Genomic DNA, 20,245 nt, shown 5'->3' on the forward strand with positions numbered 1-20,245 from the left:
TCACATGTGAAGACTGATAACATTTGTTTAATGCTAATGTTTTGTTCTAGTTGTGAGGGGAAACACAAAAATTCTTGTGTAGATATTTTTTTTCACTTTAAAAACATGTAGTAGTTTGCCTTTGCATGTAAATGCCAAATTATAACCTCAGTATGTGAGATGCTGGTGTTTTTTCACCTCTGAATGCAAACATAGAAAAAAAGACACTGGATGGTCTGTTTGTCTTTTTCTAAATAAATGTGTAGTGAAATGTTTAATTCATATTTAACAATTAAATTATATCATTTTCTTAACCTATAATATATTCAATTATATCAACACTGTTATTATTAGTTTACCCACAGGGAAATGTGGCATTTCCAGTTTAAAAGCAGGATTGGACAAGCTTGGGAAAACTTGTACAAAAATAAAGAAATTACTGTAGATCGCACATCAGTGGAAATCATACCTATATTAGCATATATTACCACATTAGATTGGTTACTTTTTATAAATACTTAAAAGTCTACAATGTCTATAATGTGAGTGTGTTTACCTGTCAAACATGAGGAAAGTGTTTGTGTGAGAATCCATTAGTGTTTTCATTTTCTCTTTAAAGAAGATGAGCCTGATATTCATATTCACACTGTCATGATTCTGGGTCATTCGACCCAACATTTTGAGTTCATGATTTCTTTCTGTTGTTATGTTTTAGTTTTCTGTTACTTAGTTCAGCCGTGGTTTTTCCTGCTCAGTTATTTCTACTCCTGGCACATGTTTTCACTTTTCATTAAGTTCCTTCTTTCTGTGTCGTCTGCTCCTGGGTCCTTACCTCGCCACACATGATTTGCATCCAGATCGTTACACACACACACACACACACACACACACACACACACACACACACACACACACACACACACACATACACACACACACACACACACACACACACACACACACACACACCCTACATGCCAGTCCAGAGAGACATGTATAGATTGGCAGTGAAGTCACTCTGAAAATCACCTGTTCTTCCTTCAAACTCTACTTTAGGATCTGCTGTGAATAAATTTCACACTTTTCAGTGAAAAATAACTTAGACTGAAAGAATTTCTCGCTCAGCTGTCTCACAGATGAATTATTGCAGCTCTCAATAATACTCAACACCGTCAACACTCCGATCTGGTTTTGGTTTTGGTCATCGGCTTTCTGAGGAGCATCATCCCCTGCGCTCTCCCCATTAGATTGTCATGGCCGTAAATGGATCAAAACAAATTGTTCAGATAATTGAAGAGGGTTTGTGGATTAGTTATGTGGTCCAGAGTACATGACAGATGGAGTGCAAAGCAGTCCTGCAGGCCGCCAGAGTACTCATTGTCATCTCCATGCTCTTTGGAGGTTTTAGGATTCTGTTTAGTGTGGTCTGAGAAATCGCATCAATTTTGTGCCGGACAAAAGGCAAAAGGCTGACGTCACTCTGAAAGTCATGTGTTCTGCCTGGGCACATTTCAGTGATAATAAAGGAAGTGAGATTCCTTTAACATCACTGAAACAGCTTATCCTTTGATTTTGGTTGTGTTTTGTCACCTCAATTCTGAATAAATGAAAAGTTGACATTGAAACTAAACTACCCCTGAAGTAGTGTTATTTTTTCCACTATTATCTGTTGGGGACATATAGCAGTTCATTTAGAATAGTTAGTATCATTCAACTAAAAAAAGAGCTTTTTCAAAATATTTCAGAAAATAATAAAATAAAAATAAATAAAATAATAATAAAATAAGCAATTATATCTTTGTGCCTCTTTTGGGTAGTAAAGGGTAGTACTAAATAATCAGCCAACTTTAAACATGTGAATACTCATTGAGGAAGCTACAGATAACATCTCTGATTATAAAAACCACCTACAAACCACTTCCTACTCAGCTCTTTGCTCACAAGTAAGCTACTGCAGCTCTCAAGAATATGCCATTTTTGTCTTAGAAGAACACAAGAAATCATTATAATGAAGGCTAGTGGAAGGCAGCTTCTGGGTTTGGTCTTTGCCATCTTCGGCTCTCTTGGATGCATGGCCATCTGCATCGGCTCCACTTGGAAATTTACTCAGAATAATGGGCTGGGTTTGTGGAAGTACTGTGAGAGTCGGGACTATTACTACAGGACAGCATGTGAAGCTTATATTTCTCTGGATGTACCTCAAGAACTGAAGGCTGCCAGAGCGCTCACCATCATGGCCATCATCATCTGTGTTTTTGGTATCATGCTTGGTGTGGTTGGGGGCAACTGCACCACCAATGCTCAGGATGAAAGGCAAAAGACTAAAGAGGCCTTTGTTTCTGGAATTGCCTTCATCATTGCAGGTGTCTTGGTGTTCATACCAGTCTGCTGGACCACAATCACCATAGCTCATGACTACTACAATGAAGAATACAGAATGGGAGCTGCACTCCACATCGGGTGGGTGTCTGTAGGGCTGCTGTTACTGGGTGGAAGTCTCCTCTGCAGCTCCCGTCCACTCAAAAAGGAGACTAGCTATGATGTTAAGTACTCCAAACCTCCCTCTGTGTAAATCAGGGTCTTGTAAAAAGAAAAAGCAGTTAATTAGAAAGAGTAAAAGCTCTTTGAAACTTAAATGTGTGATTTGGATGAGTAGTAAAATCTAAAGTGTGTGAATTTAAACTTTCTGTAAAATCTGACTGAGCAGCCACAAGTTTAAATCTATGATTTATTAAAGTGGTTCGATATTGATAGTGATTTGGATTATTGTCTTACTTGCTGTTTTTTAATACTTCTCTTTATATTTGGTTTTTGCTTGTCTGTTTAATGTGTGATCATGTACCATTAAAATGTACATTAAATTTACTCACAAGCATGTGAGAGCAGACATTTCTTTGTTGCATCTGATGGCAGTGGCTCTTTATTTTCAAACATCTAAATAAAGAGTCTGATTACAATTTGTGTTTGTGTTTATGTCTTCATTTATAAGATACTAAGGAGTTGTGTTTATTTTTGCATAAAGAGTGGGTGAAGGGAGAGAAAAATATTCAATTCATTTCAGTCGTATTTATTTGTGCTGGTACCTCAAGGTACTTTGTGCTACAATAATAGAATAGCCAACAGTAGTGTGTGCCCTCATAAAGATGTATTTCATGTTTTTTGTTTACAAATAGTCTGATAATGGAATACAGTATAATACAGGGATCTCAAACATGTGGCCCGGGGGCCACTTGTGGCACATGTCACCCCTACTTGCAGCCCATGTATTGCTGTGACGAAATATAATGCAGTTTGGTACTTGAAGTTACTTTTTTGTTACGAGAGTTTGTTTGTTGTTGAGTGCAATGTTAAAATAAGTTCCTAAAAAGCAAAAAAATAAATAAATAAATAATATGAATGCAATATGAGCAGAGAGCACAAACCTGTTGAGGGATTTGCAGTGTTAGTTCAGTAGTGAGAGACTTATTTCTAAAGAAAACAATTTTCACTACAGTCAAAAACTAACGTTTGCACTTATGTCTACATTTTTATTTTGTTAAATACAAACAAAATTATAGCAGAAGTGCTGCCACGTGTCTGACCAGAATGAGAGCACCAATGTGTTTATTTGGTAGTTCAATGAAAGGCTTCAGTTAGTTAAGAGTGAGAAAAAGAAATTGTGTTCATGTTGCACTTTTGTTTTGTTATACAATAATCAAAATTAAAAAAAAACAAAAAACACTACTTTTTCAGAAATATTTGTGGGCGTTTGTTTTTATACTTCTTGAACACTAAAGTGGCCCTCCAATGAGATGACGGTGCCAGCCGTGGCCCACGGCTCATTTCAGTTTGAGACCTTTGGTGTAGTGGGTAATTTAAAAAGCAAAACTTTCCCCGTCCTCATAATGACACCGGGAAGGGCTTGATTAAACACTTAAACTGCTAAAATTAGCTTTGGACTTTTAATCATATGTTAGTTTGTAGTGATTTAATCACCAAAAATGTTTTTAGGAATTCACATTATGTACAAATGAAATGAAAAGCCAAAAATAATAAATTAAAAAAATAAAAATAAAATAATAATAATAATAATAATAATAATAACAGTGTTGACACAGAATATCTGCAAGGCAAAGCCTCACAAGTGGGGGAAAATTCAGGAACCACCACGAGGCCAAATAGGTCTGATTATTAGTCTATTAAAGACACACAATCATCCTTTAATGAGAAAACCTCAAATCAAAAATCAAATAAAAGTTGAAGTAAGATGTTTTTCTTTGCTTTATTACTTTTTCATTACTCTTCTAGGCATAGCTTGAAATAAAAAAGTAAAGTGAGCATCAAACCCTTGCCACAAACGTTTGTGGCATTTGCTGTTTGGACTGTGGTTATCTCTAAGCTGTTCTTTATATAGTTCAGCCTACTTTCAGTGCTTATTTCCTCTGCTAAATGTTTCACGCTTAAACAGATTAGAATCAAATCCAGCATTTACATGTGAAGACTGACTGATCTCATTTGTTTATTACTGTTTGTCTGCTTCCAAAGAAAGTTTAGGCCCCCCCCCCCCCTTTTTTTTTTTTTTTTTACTATTTTGATGTTTTGTTTATAGGTGTGGAAGGAAACACACACATTCTTGTATAGATCATTTCCAATATTAAAATGATGTAGTAGGAGTTGGATGTGTAAGTGTAAGCATCAAAAAGACAAAGTGGAGCAGGTTTAACTATGCCTTTCTTTAGTAAAGAAAAAACAAACAGTCATAACAATACACAATATTTTATAATACACATATTTATCTTAAGTTGCACGGTTTTCCTTTTTTTTTTGCTTATTTATTTGTTTTTTGTTTTTTTATTTGTTTATTAATCAAGGTCTGCATTTGCTAATGTGGCTGTTAAGGATTTTGGTTTTTGCTATACTTTTTGTTTTGTACTGTAAATGCAGAAAAGTAGTGTTCACATATTTTATATACTAATGTGGAGTTAATGTACTGATCAAATAACTTTGACACAAGTCACAGAGCATCTGGATGTTCCCCTCTACAATTCAGTAAAGTGAGTAATAGTTGTATGCTATCTCATGCTAAAACAAAATGATCACAAGCTGAACAGGGAATGGAGCAACAAATTGCAAAGAGGGCGTCCCGAGATAAAGATAAACCTGATATCATTCAAACCACCAACATGTCAGTCCATGTGTGCCATATGTCCTTTCCAGGAACTTAACATTACCATCTGCTGTCAATAAGTCTCACATTTCAGTGAAACGGAAGCAAAGACATTGTGACAGTGCAAGGCGAGGAAAAAGGTGAGGTGAGGCAAAAAGAGAAAAGGGAACCAGTGATGATGTCACAAACTCAAAGGCAGTGGTGTGCTGATTGGGAGTCTGAAAGCTTCGCAATTATAGGGAAAAACCTGACAACGTCACACTGATAATTTGAAACAGATAATCTGTAGTTTAACACTATGGTAACTACCAAGAAGGCACTCAGGTTGGTTATACAGAGATGTGGTTCAGAGTGTAAAGTAAAAAATGTAATGCTTAAGTGAGGAACCCAGATTCAGCCACTTCCTGCAGAAGTCTTTTCTGCAGCTTTCAAGAAAAACCATCAGCAAAGCTTCATCATGACAGCTGGCTGTAGGCGGATTCTAGGTTTGGTCTTGGCTATCATCAGTTTTCTGGGGAGCATCATCACCTGTGCACAGAGTTGGGTCAGAGTTGTGTTACATCAAGTGCAGCAGAGATTCAAATGAATTTTAGGTGATGATGCTGAGATCCATTTACTGAATTCCACCTTTATACCAACTTTAGAGTGTCCAATATAAAGACAGTATAAACAGTGTGCTCTTGGTGTAGAGGATGGAAATCAACCAGGACAACTTATAAAACATCTGCTGGAATCTGGATTAATTCAGGTGGGTACATCCACAAAAAGCAGCAGGTCAGCTGATCACAAATTATTTTAAGAAAATTTACTGTATCTCTCACTAGAAGTTATTGAGAGTTGTAATTCTTTTCTCTACACTGTTGTGGATTTTTTTTATGACATATATACCTGTTTACACTGAACATATACTCACATATATACTATGTCACCATATACTCATATACACTGTATACATACCTACACTTGAGTGTTTATCTAATAGAATCACTGTGATAAGCATTTAACCTGCATGTTTAAGATCACAAGACCCACACCTTTAGATCAAATATTATTCACAAGTATATTAATGAAGTTTGTGCCACTTGTTGAATGAGCATATGTGATCAATACTGTCTGAAGTTTATTTAACAAACGATTAAATAAACTTGGCCCCACTAAGCTGCACCTGGGAGCCTCTCCACTGCCAGAAGGTGGTGAACCACCCATCTCTAACCCATGAAGTAAACAAATTTTGACCACCTGAGAGTGCACCTGGGACACTTTTTGCCTGTCTCTAGTTGCCAAAGTTGTGAAAAACCCTTCTTTAACAGATAAAGTAGCCCACCCCTGGCAGCAAACCTGACAAAGATGTCAGGAGGATTCATTGTTTTCTCTCTGCAGTATGTTTGACATCTGACTTTTGGCCTTAAAACTGTCAAAAGGACCCAATTAAAATGATTGATGTTGGGAACAGCACTCAGAGAGTTATGGAGTAGTGCCAGAAAGTTATCTAACGCAAGTGTCGGAGATTTAAGAAAAACTGTGCAAACTGACAACTGATTGGGGAAAAGTATTGACAAACATATTATATCAATAATTGGGGGTAATGTTGACATTTGTAGAAGGGGGAAAATACTTATTAGTTTAAATTTAATGCGGATCAAGTAAAAAACAAGGAATGAAAAATACCCAACAGCAGGAGGAGGGGTCATTGACCCGATATAAAGAGGAGGGTCGAGACGTCCCGGTCTGCTGCTGCTGCTTTTTTTCCTGTCTGTCATTTTGTGTGTCTTTGTTGTTTGTGCTTATAGGCTTTTCACCCTGGGGTTTGCTTTGCTTTGCTTTCTGCTATTATTTTTGCTGTAAAATGTGAAGTTTTGCTGTTCATATGATTCTGTGTATTGAACTCTGTCCCAAGAATTCTACTCTTTTCCAGATGATCTTTTGAGTGATTTGATGTTAATTGGATCTGAAAAGCTGGACCTCCACATCATTGGTGTAATAGGGTTATCATATTGGCTTCAAAATTTGCGACCACAAACCCAAGCCATTAAAGCTGATTTTAGGGTTCCTCCACCAACTAAATCCACTTTAACCCCTTTCATACTCATCTTCCTGTTTAGGGGCAAAGTCCCCCTCTACAATGTGGGCAGCAGAAAGTAGAGAAAAATTTTATTTTCCTTCGTTTTCTTCTGATTCAAGCTCAGTACATTTATTAGAATTAAAATTTAGACTGAAAGAAAGTTTTTATTCCTTTCTACTAATATTATTGATAGGTTTGTAGCTTAAACCTATTCGCTGGAACGTTGAAGACAATTTAATTACACAGCAAAGCAAGACACGAGTAGGCAAAGTTCTTTATGTTTCTCGTGCACCGGAGAGAACTGGACAAACGCCGTTCCTTCGCTTGTCCCCAGTTGCTCTCGTCCGCTCCCCCGTACACTGCTCTTTTATTGAGGTTACATGAATATACATAGGTTCATTAATATATGACGTCTACATACAAACAAAGAGTACCTTGCCTGTGCGTTGTGTAAGTATGTGTGTGTGTGTGTGTGTGTGTGTGGGGGGGGGGGTGTCTGGAAGTCCAGCAGTTCATCTAAACAAAAGGCACTTAGCCTAAAACAGACATAGATACGTTTATCCTACCACAAAACAATAAGAGAAGGTACGACCTCTCCCATGCTCCCAGGATGTGGGTGTGAATGCCAGAGCACTCTGGAATGCACACAAAGCCTTTGCAGACTACTAAAGATCACACATCCTATCACTACACACTCGATTATACACCTCTAAGCATATATGGTTAAATATTTCTAAGCATAAATGACAATCAACAATATAAACCTGACAATTATTTTGTCATTACATTAATGTAGCACACTGTTCAGTTAGCTTTGCATGAAATCAGCTGATAGAAACATCATCCAAAGACTTAATTTTACTCTGAGAACAGTTCAGATACTGTGCATTTTTTATCTTTACTTGTTTAAAGAAGTTGAATCAGTACTTTAATGTTTACTTGAGTGTTTTCCAACACTAGTATGTGTATTTCTACATAAGTACAGAATGTCTGTACTTGTACCACCTCTGCTAAATATGAATGAAAACTCAACCTAAGCAAAGCAAATATTCAAAACTGAAAAAACAACAATGAACCAAGTCAAACAGAGAATAATAAACAGAAACTGAAAGTCCAAAACTAAAAACACTGTGCCAAAAAGCCCATGATTATGACAGAATGCATTATTTAAAAGCTTTAAAAACAAGAGTGCAATTAGCAAATTCATAATGTATTAATCTTTTCCAAAGTCTTATTATTTGATTTGATTCCTTAAGCTGTAACTCCTCCTGAGTCGTAACGATTATGTAATAGAGTAATATTTTAAGACTTATAAATATAACTTATGACTGTGATATGGAGAATCAGCATTGCTGTTCAAATGTGTTCACAATGATCAACAAGTTTGATAACTGTGGCTTTAGCTCTGTAAATGAACCAACACGCCATTGTTGCGATTGATTTACGAGTTTTTATTGATTTTTTTTTTTTTTGATTGATTCACACATACAACTTCCTTGGTTATGCATACAATGACAGCCAACTTTCCATTTGGCTCCGCACACTGCTCTCTTCTGTTCTTCCACCTCACTATAAGAAAGGAAAAACCTCAATAGTACGATCAATAGTCCACCTGTCCCTCCACCTTCCCTGGCACTGCCCCTTGAGCTCACTGCACCACCCCTCACCTGCAGTTGATTCAGTCATCACACCTCCGCCACAAGCTTCGATTGGAAGCTTGCTGGTTTAATCTCTGGCTGCATGCCAAATATTGTTGGCCAAGATACTAACCCAAGTTGCTTTCCGATGCATCCATTGCAGTTTGAATGTGTGTGACTGTTAGAAAGCACTTAAGAACAGAAAAAAAGTGCTTGTGTGAATGAGTGAAAGAGGCATGTTGTCTGAAGCGCTTTGAGTGCTCCGGGAAAGTAGAAAAGAAGAATCAGTGCATTAACCATTTCACAGATTTCTTGAAAAGTCTGTGTGCGTCATCCAATAAATGATTCCATGTCTTTTTCAAATGATTGATTGATTGATTGATTGATTGATTTTTTAAATCTGCTAATATCTAATATACAGATTTTCTGTATGAAATGTTTTTTTGGGGGGTGATTGGTCTTTATATGTAACTTTGCATGCATCAGTGCAGCAGCACTCAACTTCTCCTTTAATTATTACAAGCACCTAAAAACCACTTCCTGCCTGACTCCTTTCATGCAGATAAATTACTGCAGCTCTCAAGAACACACCATCTTTCCTCTTTGAAGAGATCAGCAGAGCTCATCACAATGGCGGGCTGCAAGCTTCTAGGTTTGGTCTTGGCTATCATTGGCTTTTTGGGGAGCATCATCACCTGTGTGCTCCCCATGTGGAGAGTGACAGCCTTCATTGGTGCCAACATCGTCACAGCTCAGACAGTCCATGAGGGCTTGTGGATGAGCTGTGTGGTCCAGAGTACGGGCCGGATGCAGTGTAAGGGCTATGATTCGGTGTTGGTCTTATCTCAAGATTTGCAGGCTGCCAGAGCGCTCATCATCATCGCCATCCTGTTAGGGTTCTTTGGGATCTGCTTGGTGTAGTTGGGTACAGCTGCAGTAACTGTATGATGGATCAAAGACAAAATAGCAACGTGACTATAGCTTCTGGGGTTATCGTCATCATTGCGAGTGTCTTGCTCCTAATCCCTGTAACTTGGATAGCCCACATTACCATTAAGGATTTCTACAACCCACTCTGGTCCGCTTCTCAGAAGAGGGAGCTGGGATCATCGCTTTACATCGGCTGGGGCTCTGCAGTGCTGCTGTTCCTGGGAGGACCTCTCCTCTGGAGCTCCCATCCTCGTATGAATGACACTGACTGTGAGGTTAGGTACTCCAACCATCGCGCTGTTTAAGTCCTACATTTAAATATACAACTAATGAGAACAAGAAAAGGGGTTTTTCAAAGTTTCATCTCCTGTTTTTCTCCTGAGTAAAACAACAAATTAGATATTTTATTTGTACGCTTTAGGAAAATTGTATTGCAGCAGAAATCACATCATACTTCTGTCAATTAGGAAAGTAACATGATTCAAATAAGCAGCAATGTTTGCAGTACAAGTGTTTAACTTTACTGAAGTTTTTACTTTTGCATCCAGAATATATTGAGGGAACAGTTCAGTGTTTTGAATCTCTTTGTGTGCTTAAAGAGATTCAAATACAGCAAATTACAATAAATTTTCTAATATATTTTACACCATGATAGAGATTTAGTTCACATTTCTATTAGTTTACGCTGTGTGATATATATTATATAGGTTATTTATACTGAGTTTTTTTTCTGGGCTCTTTAGGAAATTCAAAGGATGTGCATTAGAAACTGCCATGAAATCTGACTGTGTAGTCAGTGATTAAAGTCTAGAAGTCTAGGCCTCATCTTTGACTGGTCTTTCTTTTTTTTGTTGTTGAATAGTTTTCTTCTGTTTTTTGTGTCTTTCTTATAATGTATATGTAATATGAAATTAAGGTAAACATTAGAAGCATGTAAGATCACGTGTTTGCTTTTTTTAATCTTAACATAGCCGCTCTTTTTCTTCAAGAGTATAATAAACAGAGTAAAAAGTAATTCTTTTTTTTCTGTTTATGGAGTACTTCCTATATTTATGGGACTAGATGCAAATTAAATTGAAATCAGTTTAAAAATATATTCTGTGTTTTTATTGGTTTCTTTTTAGTACATGAATTTTAGTCCTTCTGTAATTAACTGGTTCAATATTAATGATCATGTCACAGATTTGCATTTTCTAGCTGAATAATTTTCAGATTGTATTTGTTCTGTGTTTGTTGTAATGCATGTGCAGCAAAAATTAGCAAGCATTTTTCCAAGCAGGTGAGTTCATGTATTTTTTTTTTTTAATCATGGTGGGTTTTTTTGTCAAAAGGTGAAATAAAATGAGTGAACAACTCTGTGTTTATAGACTTCTCCCTTTTTGAAAGACTAATGAGTTTTGTAGACTTTATTTATTCAACAATAAGATGAAAGATGGAAGACAACGCTACCACACTTAGCTCTTATTTCCAAGTTTATTAGAACATACTTGTTAAAAAGACTCAATAGTAATATATTTTCACTTTACCTCAAGGACTGCAGGCTAGCATTTCTGATTAAAACTACTCAATTTAAACCAGGTTTAAATTTCAAACATTTTTTTTTTACAATTCTGGTGAATTTTTATGATCCTGAATGAAATCAAATACACAGTACTTAAAAATGTTTAATTTCTCTGATACAAAGGAGATGGAACCAAAAACTAATGGTGTACTTAGCACAATTCAACCTAATGAGTCAAAAGTATGAAAATACTGAGCGCAAAGACACAGATTTAATACATGTGTGGAAAAGAAAGCATCTATAACAACATATAAACTTAATCAGACATCAGCGATGACTTGAAAAGAACAAAGGAGAAAAGTAAAAATATAGAAAACCGCACAACCTGCAAAGTAAGCCAGAAAGGGGGAAGGAGGCCAAACTCAAAGAAAGTGGAACAGACAAGACTTATTTAAAAATGAATCTAAGAATCAATATTTAATAACAGAGTAAGAGTAAAGGAGAATAAACTAATGATAACATCACCAGAACCATGGATCATCCAAAGATCATGACAACTGTCAACATGAAATTTAAAAGGACCAAAAAGATTAAAGATTTTTAAACCTGATTACAAATGTTTACTTTGTTTTTTCATCAGTGTGTGATTGCAAGTGAAGAATGTGCTTTGGTTAAATGGGTACATGTTGCTGGAGTAAAACAGGTTTTCACATGGACTGTTTCTCATATCACTTTTCTACAGTACCTGAACACTCAAAGCACTTTATACAACTTCTCTCATTCACACACATCACTCACATGAGATCTAACCAAGGATGCTTAACATGCACCCAGGAATCAAACCATCAGTCTTCGGATTAGTACTTGACCTGCGCTACCTCATGAGCTACAGCCCAAACTATCACAACACTGTTTTACAAATAAACTGATTAGTCCTTTCATGAGTTTGTGTCAGGACATGACAGACTTCATTTTAAGAACCATAAAAGCCTGAAAAATAATATAATTATTGTTATAATGTTTATATTTACAGATAATACTGTTATTTTTGACCATTTTGTTTAACTTAAAATTTATTACTAAAATGAGATAATATGTTATGGGAACAGCTTTGTCTCTTTGAAGTAACCACACAAGAGAACAAGAGAAACAGAAACACAGTCCTCTCTTCTTCTCATCTGGAGTCACACTGGACATTTCAGGTCAAGTTTGTTTTTCGCATGTGTTCTGCTGATGGGGAGTGAGAAAAGATTTGAATCCAATATCGTAAGTCAGTACACTTCAAAGAAAATAAATATTTCACTCATTACATTTTTTTATGATGAGCAAACCAACAAAATAAAACATGCAGTGGCAGCATGAAATTGAATAAACGGTATGTATGCATAATGTTATGTCTTAATGTCCAATTATTTAGTAACACTAACACTAATGACAATGATTTACATTATTTATCAAGCTTTGATTTTTTTCATTTTTAATTAAGTTCTTCATTTACATCACATCTCAGTTCATATTTTAATATTGTGCTATCAGTATCATTTTACTGTATGTCTTGTCGAGCAGAGTAACAAGTAAACAAGCAAACCACAGTTAACTTCTCATCTCAGTATGAAAATCACTTCCTGCTCAGCCATGTCTACAACTTATTTTACTTCTCAAGAATGCACCTTAATATTTTTTTATTATTTATGGACACAGAAGTGTCTGGGTCACTGTGGATTATGGATTATATATACCAACAAATGAGGAAACTCCACTAAGTGTCACAGCATCTGCATGTTCAGTAAAGTGAATAAAAAGTGACAGCTTGAGCTAAATGAAAACTGTCACTAGCCGAGCAGGCAACAAAGTGCAAATAGAGGATCCAGTGAAGAAGATGAACTTTGTATTACTCATACACTTCCATGAGCTACAACTGTCAACTATTAGTAAAGTCACTCTGAAAGTGTGCGTTCTTCCCGGCAACTCTATAATAATAACATGCGGTGAATAAATCTCACATATTGCAGGGATTCAGAAGAAATTTCTGGATCCTTTGATCCTTCATGATTCACTTTGTATTTTATCAAAAAATCTTGAATAAATAAACAACTTGTAATAAAACTGAAATTGCCAAAGTGCAGTAGTATTTTTTTCATTGTTGATCATTTGGCAGGTCCCCTTTTCTGCATTATTAACACAATTAAACAGTGTCTCTGTGCTGTGTGGGTAGAGGGAATTTGTGCATGTGCCTGGGTTTAAGCTAAATAGAACCGTTTTTGAGGATGGATTATAATTAATATTTTTACCAGCACTTGACCACAGCAAAAAAATAGGAACTATACATAAATATACATATGTGTGTGTGTGTGTGTGTGTGTGTGTGTGTGTGTGTAAGAGAAACTAAAGGAAGTTTCAGACTCGGTCCAGCAGATGGCAGATATCTCTCCTAACTCAAATTGGTCGAATAAACGTTAGGTGATTACGCTCATGGAAAATGAAGACAAAAAAGAGGCGGGCATTCAGAGTTTTTTTTTTTGTTTTTTTTTTACAGTTAGGAGGAGGGTTTCCAAACACCTGTGTTTACCTCAAAATACTTGACAGTCAGAACGGCGCCTTAACGTCAGTTTTGCGCATCGCACCCTTTTTTGTTAAGAGGTGTATTTTATTTACTAGCTGTCAGCGATAAAGCCATTATCAACAAAGTTCTTCCGTTGCCTACGAGGACGTTTTAGCAGAATGTTTGCGTTGGTTTTCTTCGTGCTTGCAGTTTTGGAGGCAACAGAGTTCGAGGGTCGACCCCAGAAGATGCGGGAGATTCGGGCAACCGTGGCTGATTTGGCCTGGCAGGGAAGGACCTACCTGGGCAGGCTGGTAGGGGAGCAGACGTTGCTGTCGGTGGAGAAGGTAGCTGTTATCTATCTATCTATCTATCTCAAAGAAAAACTATCTCCATTTATATAATATATATATATATATATATATTCATTTATTTTGTATAGTTTTTCTTCAGACTATGATTCTGTATTGTTTTTTTCTCATTGTAGTTGGAATTATTTTTGTTTTTAGTTCTTTATTCTGGGAATCAAGTTTTGATTTGTCTCTGTGTTTGTTTATCTTTCTCTCTTGTGTCTGTTCCAGCGTGCTGTTTCTTCCTGTTTTATTTTGGCCGTCTTTTGTCTCTGGTGCTTTGTGCTAATAAGCAACTTCAGCAGAGTGTTCGCTTGCACTTTGACATGTACTGTGTCCCTCATGTATTTTTCTAAGAACAGTTATAGTTTAAAATGTTGTTGTTTTGACCTGCATTTTTACTTTACTGAGCAATACAGCTGCCTTGTACTTTACCTTTTGCTTCTGAATCTCGCTGTTTGGGTCTAGTAGTGATGGCCAGGTGAAGCCTTGTGAAACGTTGTGTCCTTCCATCAAATTGGTTCAGGAACATTTTCATTTCTCAAGGCTTCACATGTGCACACAAACCACCCACCTGGAAAAAACCTGTAATGTCATTTAAGGTTTTTGCCTCTTGGCTGGTGTCAGCATGGTAATAATTGTTACCAAGAATGGAAACAAAAAGGCCTTGGATTGTTTTTTAATTGATTGATTCATTCATCCAGTTTATTTGGGATTAGTAATGATAATAGAAGTTTATCAATGTCGACATTAAGCCCACACAGCCCACACACTGTTTTAAACAAACAAGGGGCCATCATTCATCATGGACATTCCTAAATGGAATATCAGTAATCTGTCTTCATGGATAACTGTGTGTTTGTTTTGGCCCAGAGTTACTGTTTATGTCTAACAAGATCACACTGACAATTCACAGTAGAACAATGCTGTTTGATACACTGAGTAAATGCAAGCAATATGAGGTATAAATGAGGTAAATCTAGGCTGTTACTAACCATGTCTCCATCTGTCCACCCCCTTCTTTTTTTTCTTTTTACTTCTATTAACCCCTGTTTCCCCACCTTCCAGGATTTCTCTCAGGTTATAGGTGTGGCTGCTGAAAGTGTGGCTAATCATCTAAATTCAGTACTACAGTACATCTCACAATTCCTGCAGGCTAATGAAATTCAAGGTAAGGATGTTTTTTTCTGATGGGCCAGTGACTAGAAAACTACAATGAAGTTTTAATTTTAGACATGCTGAAAAAGTGGCATTGCCCTTCACCTACCATTCTAGGCTCACCAGGCTCTGGGGAGCAGATGCTTAAATAGCACCAACAAAGCATAGGCTGTATGTAAAAATAGAAGACTTCTTCCTTCTGCACAAAAGGGTAATTTAGACATTTCAGAAATAGCACTGCTATTGTGACTGCAGAGGAAGGTGTGTCCCCCCACAGCCTTTAACATTCACTTAGGCCTGCTGCTGCAGTATAGAATTTTCCTTGCTGCTTTGGAGCCTTGCTTTTTTAGATAAGAAAAGTTTAATAAATGCTTGGTTCCTTACTAGCTACAGTGCTGTGCAAAAATCTCGAGCAGCACCACATTTCTTTACTTTGTTGCTAAGAAAATGGAACATGGGTTATGGAATTTTTTTGAAATTTGCAAACCTGCATGAAAATACATTATATAGGGGAACAACAGAGACTGCACAATTCCAATAAGCTTGAAAGTCAATATTTGATATGATCACTAGAGCCCAGCCAATATGTATTAATCAATTTTCACTATTTTGGATATATTGGTATCAGTATTTATAATGCAGATATGCTGACTGATAGTAGGTGGTCAAGCAGGTGATGAGGGAAGTGAGGGTTGAGAGGCTGAGAACACACACTGTTGTGAACGAGTGTTTATGATAACACTAGATGATATATATGATCTCTCATTCTGATAATTTGGGCCCTGTTACTTAGGAAACCCAGTATCCCAATGCACAGCAAATTGACTGAGACCAGATTGTTCAGTTTTTGAACCAGTTTGTGAGGCACAGGTTTATTGAAAGTTGGGCTCAAATCTACAAACAGCATTCTCACTTGGATGTTTTCCTGGTCTAGTTTTGTAAGAGCTGATGTAGAGCTGTGATGACTGCATCCTCTGTCAGTCTCTATGCTCGATATCAATGTAAAACTAAAGAAAAATCTTGGTGTTTGTGTTTCACTCCACCTGCTGATCGGACCTACCAGACTCGCATTCAGATGATTATTCCCAATAAATAATTGATTCAATTCAAAACATAGTGCGATGTGCTTTATAGGAAAGCTGTTAATAAAGGATTATTATATTAAATGTCATTGCTTGTGTTTGTTGTCCGCAGTTGATCTCCCCATCAGCAAAGTCACCCCAGAAGGACTGATCTTTATTGCACAGTGGCTTCTCAAGGTTCTTTTTTGGTACTGCTTAATTTCTTATGCCTTCCAGTTGATTGGTTGGTTGCTTGTATGGCTGCTGAGACTCATGCTAAAGCTGCTGAGAGTCATGGTGGCTTGCTTGCTTCCAGGCTGGTCGGGAAAATTGTTTGCCTGGGGGAGCAAGTTGAAATCCTGGCCAAAGTTGAAGGGGGGAATAAAATTGAAAAAAAAAGAAGAGCAGCCAAAAAAATTGATTGAAAGATTGAAATCCCCCAGCTTATCTTTACCCAAAAGTGATTGAGCTAATGAGAAATCATGTTGAAATAAAACAGCATATAAACTGAATGAGACATAATGAAGAACATATTCATGTGTGGCTGAGCTACAGCATATAAATGTACAGTGAAATACAGTATATGTATGAGAAAATGTAACCATTTTAATGAATGATTGAACTTTTCTTTAGTTAATCTGTCTGAAAGGTTATAGAGAGAACAAGAGGGTGTGGCTTAACTTAAGAGGGGAAGCGGAAATGAGAACATGTCGTCTAAAAATGCAGATGGAATAAGTTGTTTTTTGTTGGAGAGTGTTGAGTGGGGAATCAGAAGACCTTGGAATTCACAGTTAGGATTTTCTGCAAGAAACCCAGAGAATTTAACCTTTTTCAAACCACCATGGATTATAAATTGGATTGACTATTTTGGGAATTTACTCTGCTTACTGCCACCATGTTGGATATGAACTTCGAGGAAGTTTTGGGAACTTTGTACAGAGTTCTCTCTCTTTGAATGTGCGTCATTCTGCATGGTAAGGAGGAGACTCCATCTGCTGCTAAGGTGTTCTCTCTCTTCTCTTCTTTAACAACATCAAGACCAGTAGTAGATATTAAGCAACATTTTAGACTTGATTATTTTTAATTATTATAATCTTTTATACATTTTAAGATGATTAAGATGTTTTCATTGTTATTATCTTGTTGAGCTGTTTGTTTTACTCCAGCTAAAGTTGCTTAATTAAAATAGCTTATCTGCAATTAAAGTTAATTTTATGAACATTCCCTTTTTTGGGTTCTTTTTTAAAAGTAAAGGTAAAACTTGTGAATGAGCACTAACATCATTTCAGGGTTCTGGGGCCTATTTTCCCGGCCACAAAAGTAAAACCTAGCAAACCATAGATCATTCGGGGGGAGCTAATGTTAATGGATGTGGCTGCTGATTAAATTATACTGACAGTTTCTAGTGTTGTTGCATCATCTAGCAGACAGGGAGGTAGACATTTAGGCAATCTGACATTTACAGTTTCACGGTTTGCCAGGGCAAGCCGTGTGGGGTGTGAAAATTAGGACCCAAGATGCAGGCACTGACATTGATGAGATGAGTGAGCTTTTATTTAGGAGTGAAGAAACTACAGACAAAAATGGAGATGGTGAGAAAAGGAACTAAGAAATAACCTAAACTGGAAAAACCTAACAAATGGAACTGAAGCCAAAACTCACAGGATGACATGCAGAGGAAGGAACGCAGAGGAAACAGGGAGACTCGGGGAGACAACACAGACGAACCAGCAACAAGCAGAAGGAAACACAGGGCCTATATACACACACAGGGGTAATCAGGGAATGGGAGACAGGAGGGAAACACAGCCGGGAGAAATCAGAGCTGACGAGACAAGGCAAAACAAAACCAGACACACTAACATAAGACACGGACCTTCACAATAAAACAGGAAACTCAACACACATGCAAAGACAGACTCAGAGACACGGACTTTGTACAGAGACCTGACTACACTGGAACAGAAGGAACACACAGGTAGGGTAGACTAGGCACAGAACAGAGGGAGCACAGGGTAACATGAGGGGGCAAAGGGACCAAAACCTAGGACCTAGAATTTCAAAACCAAAACACTGACAGCAATAATGTGGCAAATAAATAATAAACAATTCAACTCACTGGATCACAGACCCCGGAACATGACACAGGGAAAGTAAAATTAAAATGAATCAAGCCCTACTTGGGATTGGGATGGGATTAACATTTGCTGCGGAGCTTGAGGAATCACATATTCATATTTCCATGGTACTTTACTACATTATTCCACAAAGAAATATATATATATATATATATATATATATATATATATATATATATATATATATATATATTAAAGGTCAGTAAATCAAATCACTAGTCAAAAGAAAAACAACAGTTCACAACTTACCCAAAAATCTGTGTTGTGATTTTTTTTTCCAGAATACTCCCCGGGGGAATTATGTGGCACCTCATAATGGACTTGCCCACAGATAACCCTCATTGCCCCCTCTGCGGGTTAGAAGACGATATTTCTACCACTTGGGTCTCCATGAGGGTTTTCTATGGGCAACCCACAGAAAACCCTCATAGGGCCCTGAAAGGGGAAAAACTGCTATTGGCCAAATGAAGTTGACTATTGTAGAGAAAATGAAAACACACCAAACCACATCACTACATTTCCTGGAATATGAAGCTGAGCAAAGGGAGCTGATTCAAAACATTAGTAAAAGGAAGTTAACCTGGATACTTATGATATACTGTAAAAGAACTTAAGTTAAAGTTATCAGGCTGCATTCCATTTACTAAGACAAACTCGTTTGATAAGATATGACGGCTGTTTTTTAAAATTTGTTGTTTGTTTTTAATAGTGAGCTCATAGTGTAGTGGTATAGAACCTTGCATGATATGTGAAAGAACCCTTTGATGTCTCTTTCCCTGGAAGCAGACATAAAACCCTTGGGGGTTGTGCAAGAAATAGTATACTTCAAAGAAAATGTGCAGGCAGCTGGGTTACCTAATGGCTTACCTGTTATAACCCCTTGTGAATGAGGGAATAGCTGAAAGTAGCTCTTCTTGTTTTTTAGTTGGTTTGTTTTTATTTTTTAACAACATTGTGGGCAGCCCACTGTGGGCCTTGGTACCGATGTGAAATCTGGGGCACATCCATGCCCTGCACTGTTGGACCCACTGTGGGGCTAGATCTGCTTAGTGTGGGCAGCCAACAGACAGCCTATACTATGGCCTCGCAACATTTCACTTTGATACTGTGACTTTGTGGACTATGTTTACTTGGATTTTCACTAAATGATTCTAGTAAAGCCACTGGTAAACACTCCTTCCACAACTGTGTGTACGTACAAAAGCAGAAGTATTACTCAATGCAATTTCTGGAGAAACTGCAATGGGTTTGTTACTTCCATAGGACCGTGGTGCTAAAAGGTTGAAAGTAAATAGGTTAGCTAAAAAAGCTGAGGAGAATTGGCACTTAAAAAAGTAGCAAGGCCTGTACCTGATAAATTGTCCATGGGTGTACCTAATAATTTGGCTGGGTACACAAGTTAACAGCTGTAGTGGCTAGGCACAATGGCATACTTAATAAAATGGGTGGCCACTTTATTAGCCACATAAGTGTGCCTTATAAATTTAACCAAAGGTGTATGCCAGTTTGCTGAAGCACAGATAATTGACTCAAATATATAGGCATGTTTGTATATCCCATACTGTATATCCATTGTCAAAATCCCAGAGGGTCAGCTGTCAACTATCAGTTCTTCCCAGCTGTTTCAATTGCGTAGCTGTGAGTCACCATGGTAATGGCATTTTGTGGAACTGGAAGCATGCAACTGTTAGAATTTCTCTGAAAAATGCTTGGCACTCTGGCAAAATGACTTATAATACTT

General features: G+C 37.2%; 1 protein-coding gene and 1 pseudogene across 1 annotated transcript; both read left to right on the forward strand.

Moving 5' to 3' along the window:
- Positions 1–1,987: 1,987 nt before the first annotated feature.
- LOC134637942 (claudin-4-like) lies at positions 1,988–2,551 on the forward strand. The gene has a single exon (XM_063488520.2). The coding sequence runs from the start codon at positions 1,988–1,990 to the stop codon at positions 2,549–2,551; it is 564 nt and encodes a 187-aa protein (XP_063344590.2).
- Positions 2,552–3,770: 1,219 nt separating this feature from the next.
- Positions 3,771–15,457, forward strand: LOC134637558 (claudin-4-like; annotated as a pseudogene).
- The last annotated feature ends 4,788 nt before the right edge of the window (positions 15,458–20,245 follow it).

The sequence above is a fragment of the Pelmatolapia mariae genome, linkage group LG10_11 (assembly GCF_036321145.2).
Source record: "Pelmatolapia mariae isolate MD_Pm_ZW linkage group LG10_11, Pm_UMD_F_2, whole genome shotgun sequence".
In the NCBI taxonomy this organism is placed as follows: Eukaryota; Metazoa; Chordata; class Actinopteri; order Cichliformes; family Cichlidae; genus Pelmatolapia; species Pelmatolapia mariae.

Coding starts and splice junctions, on each gene's coding strand:
- LOC134637942 (XM_063488520.2), top strand. CDS start 1,988: ATGAAGGCTAGTGGAAGGCAGCTTCTGGGTTTGGTCTTTGCCATCTTC.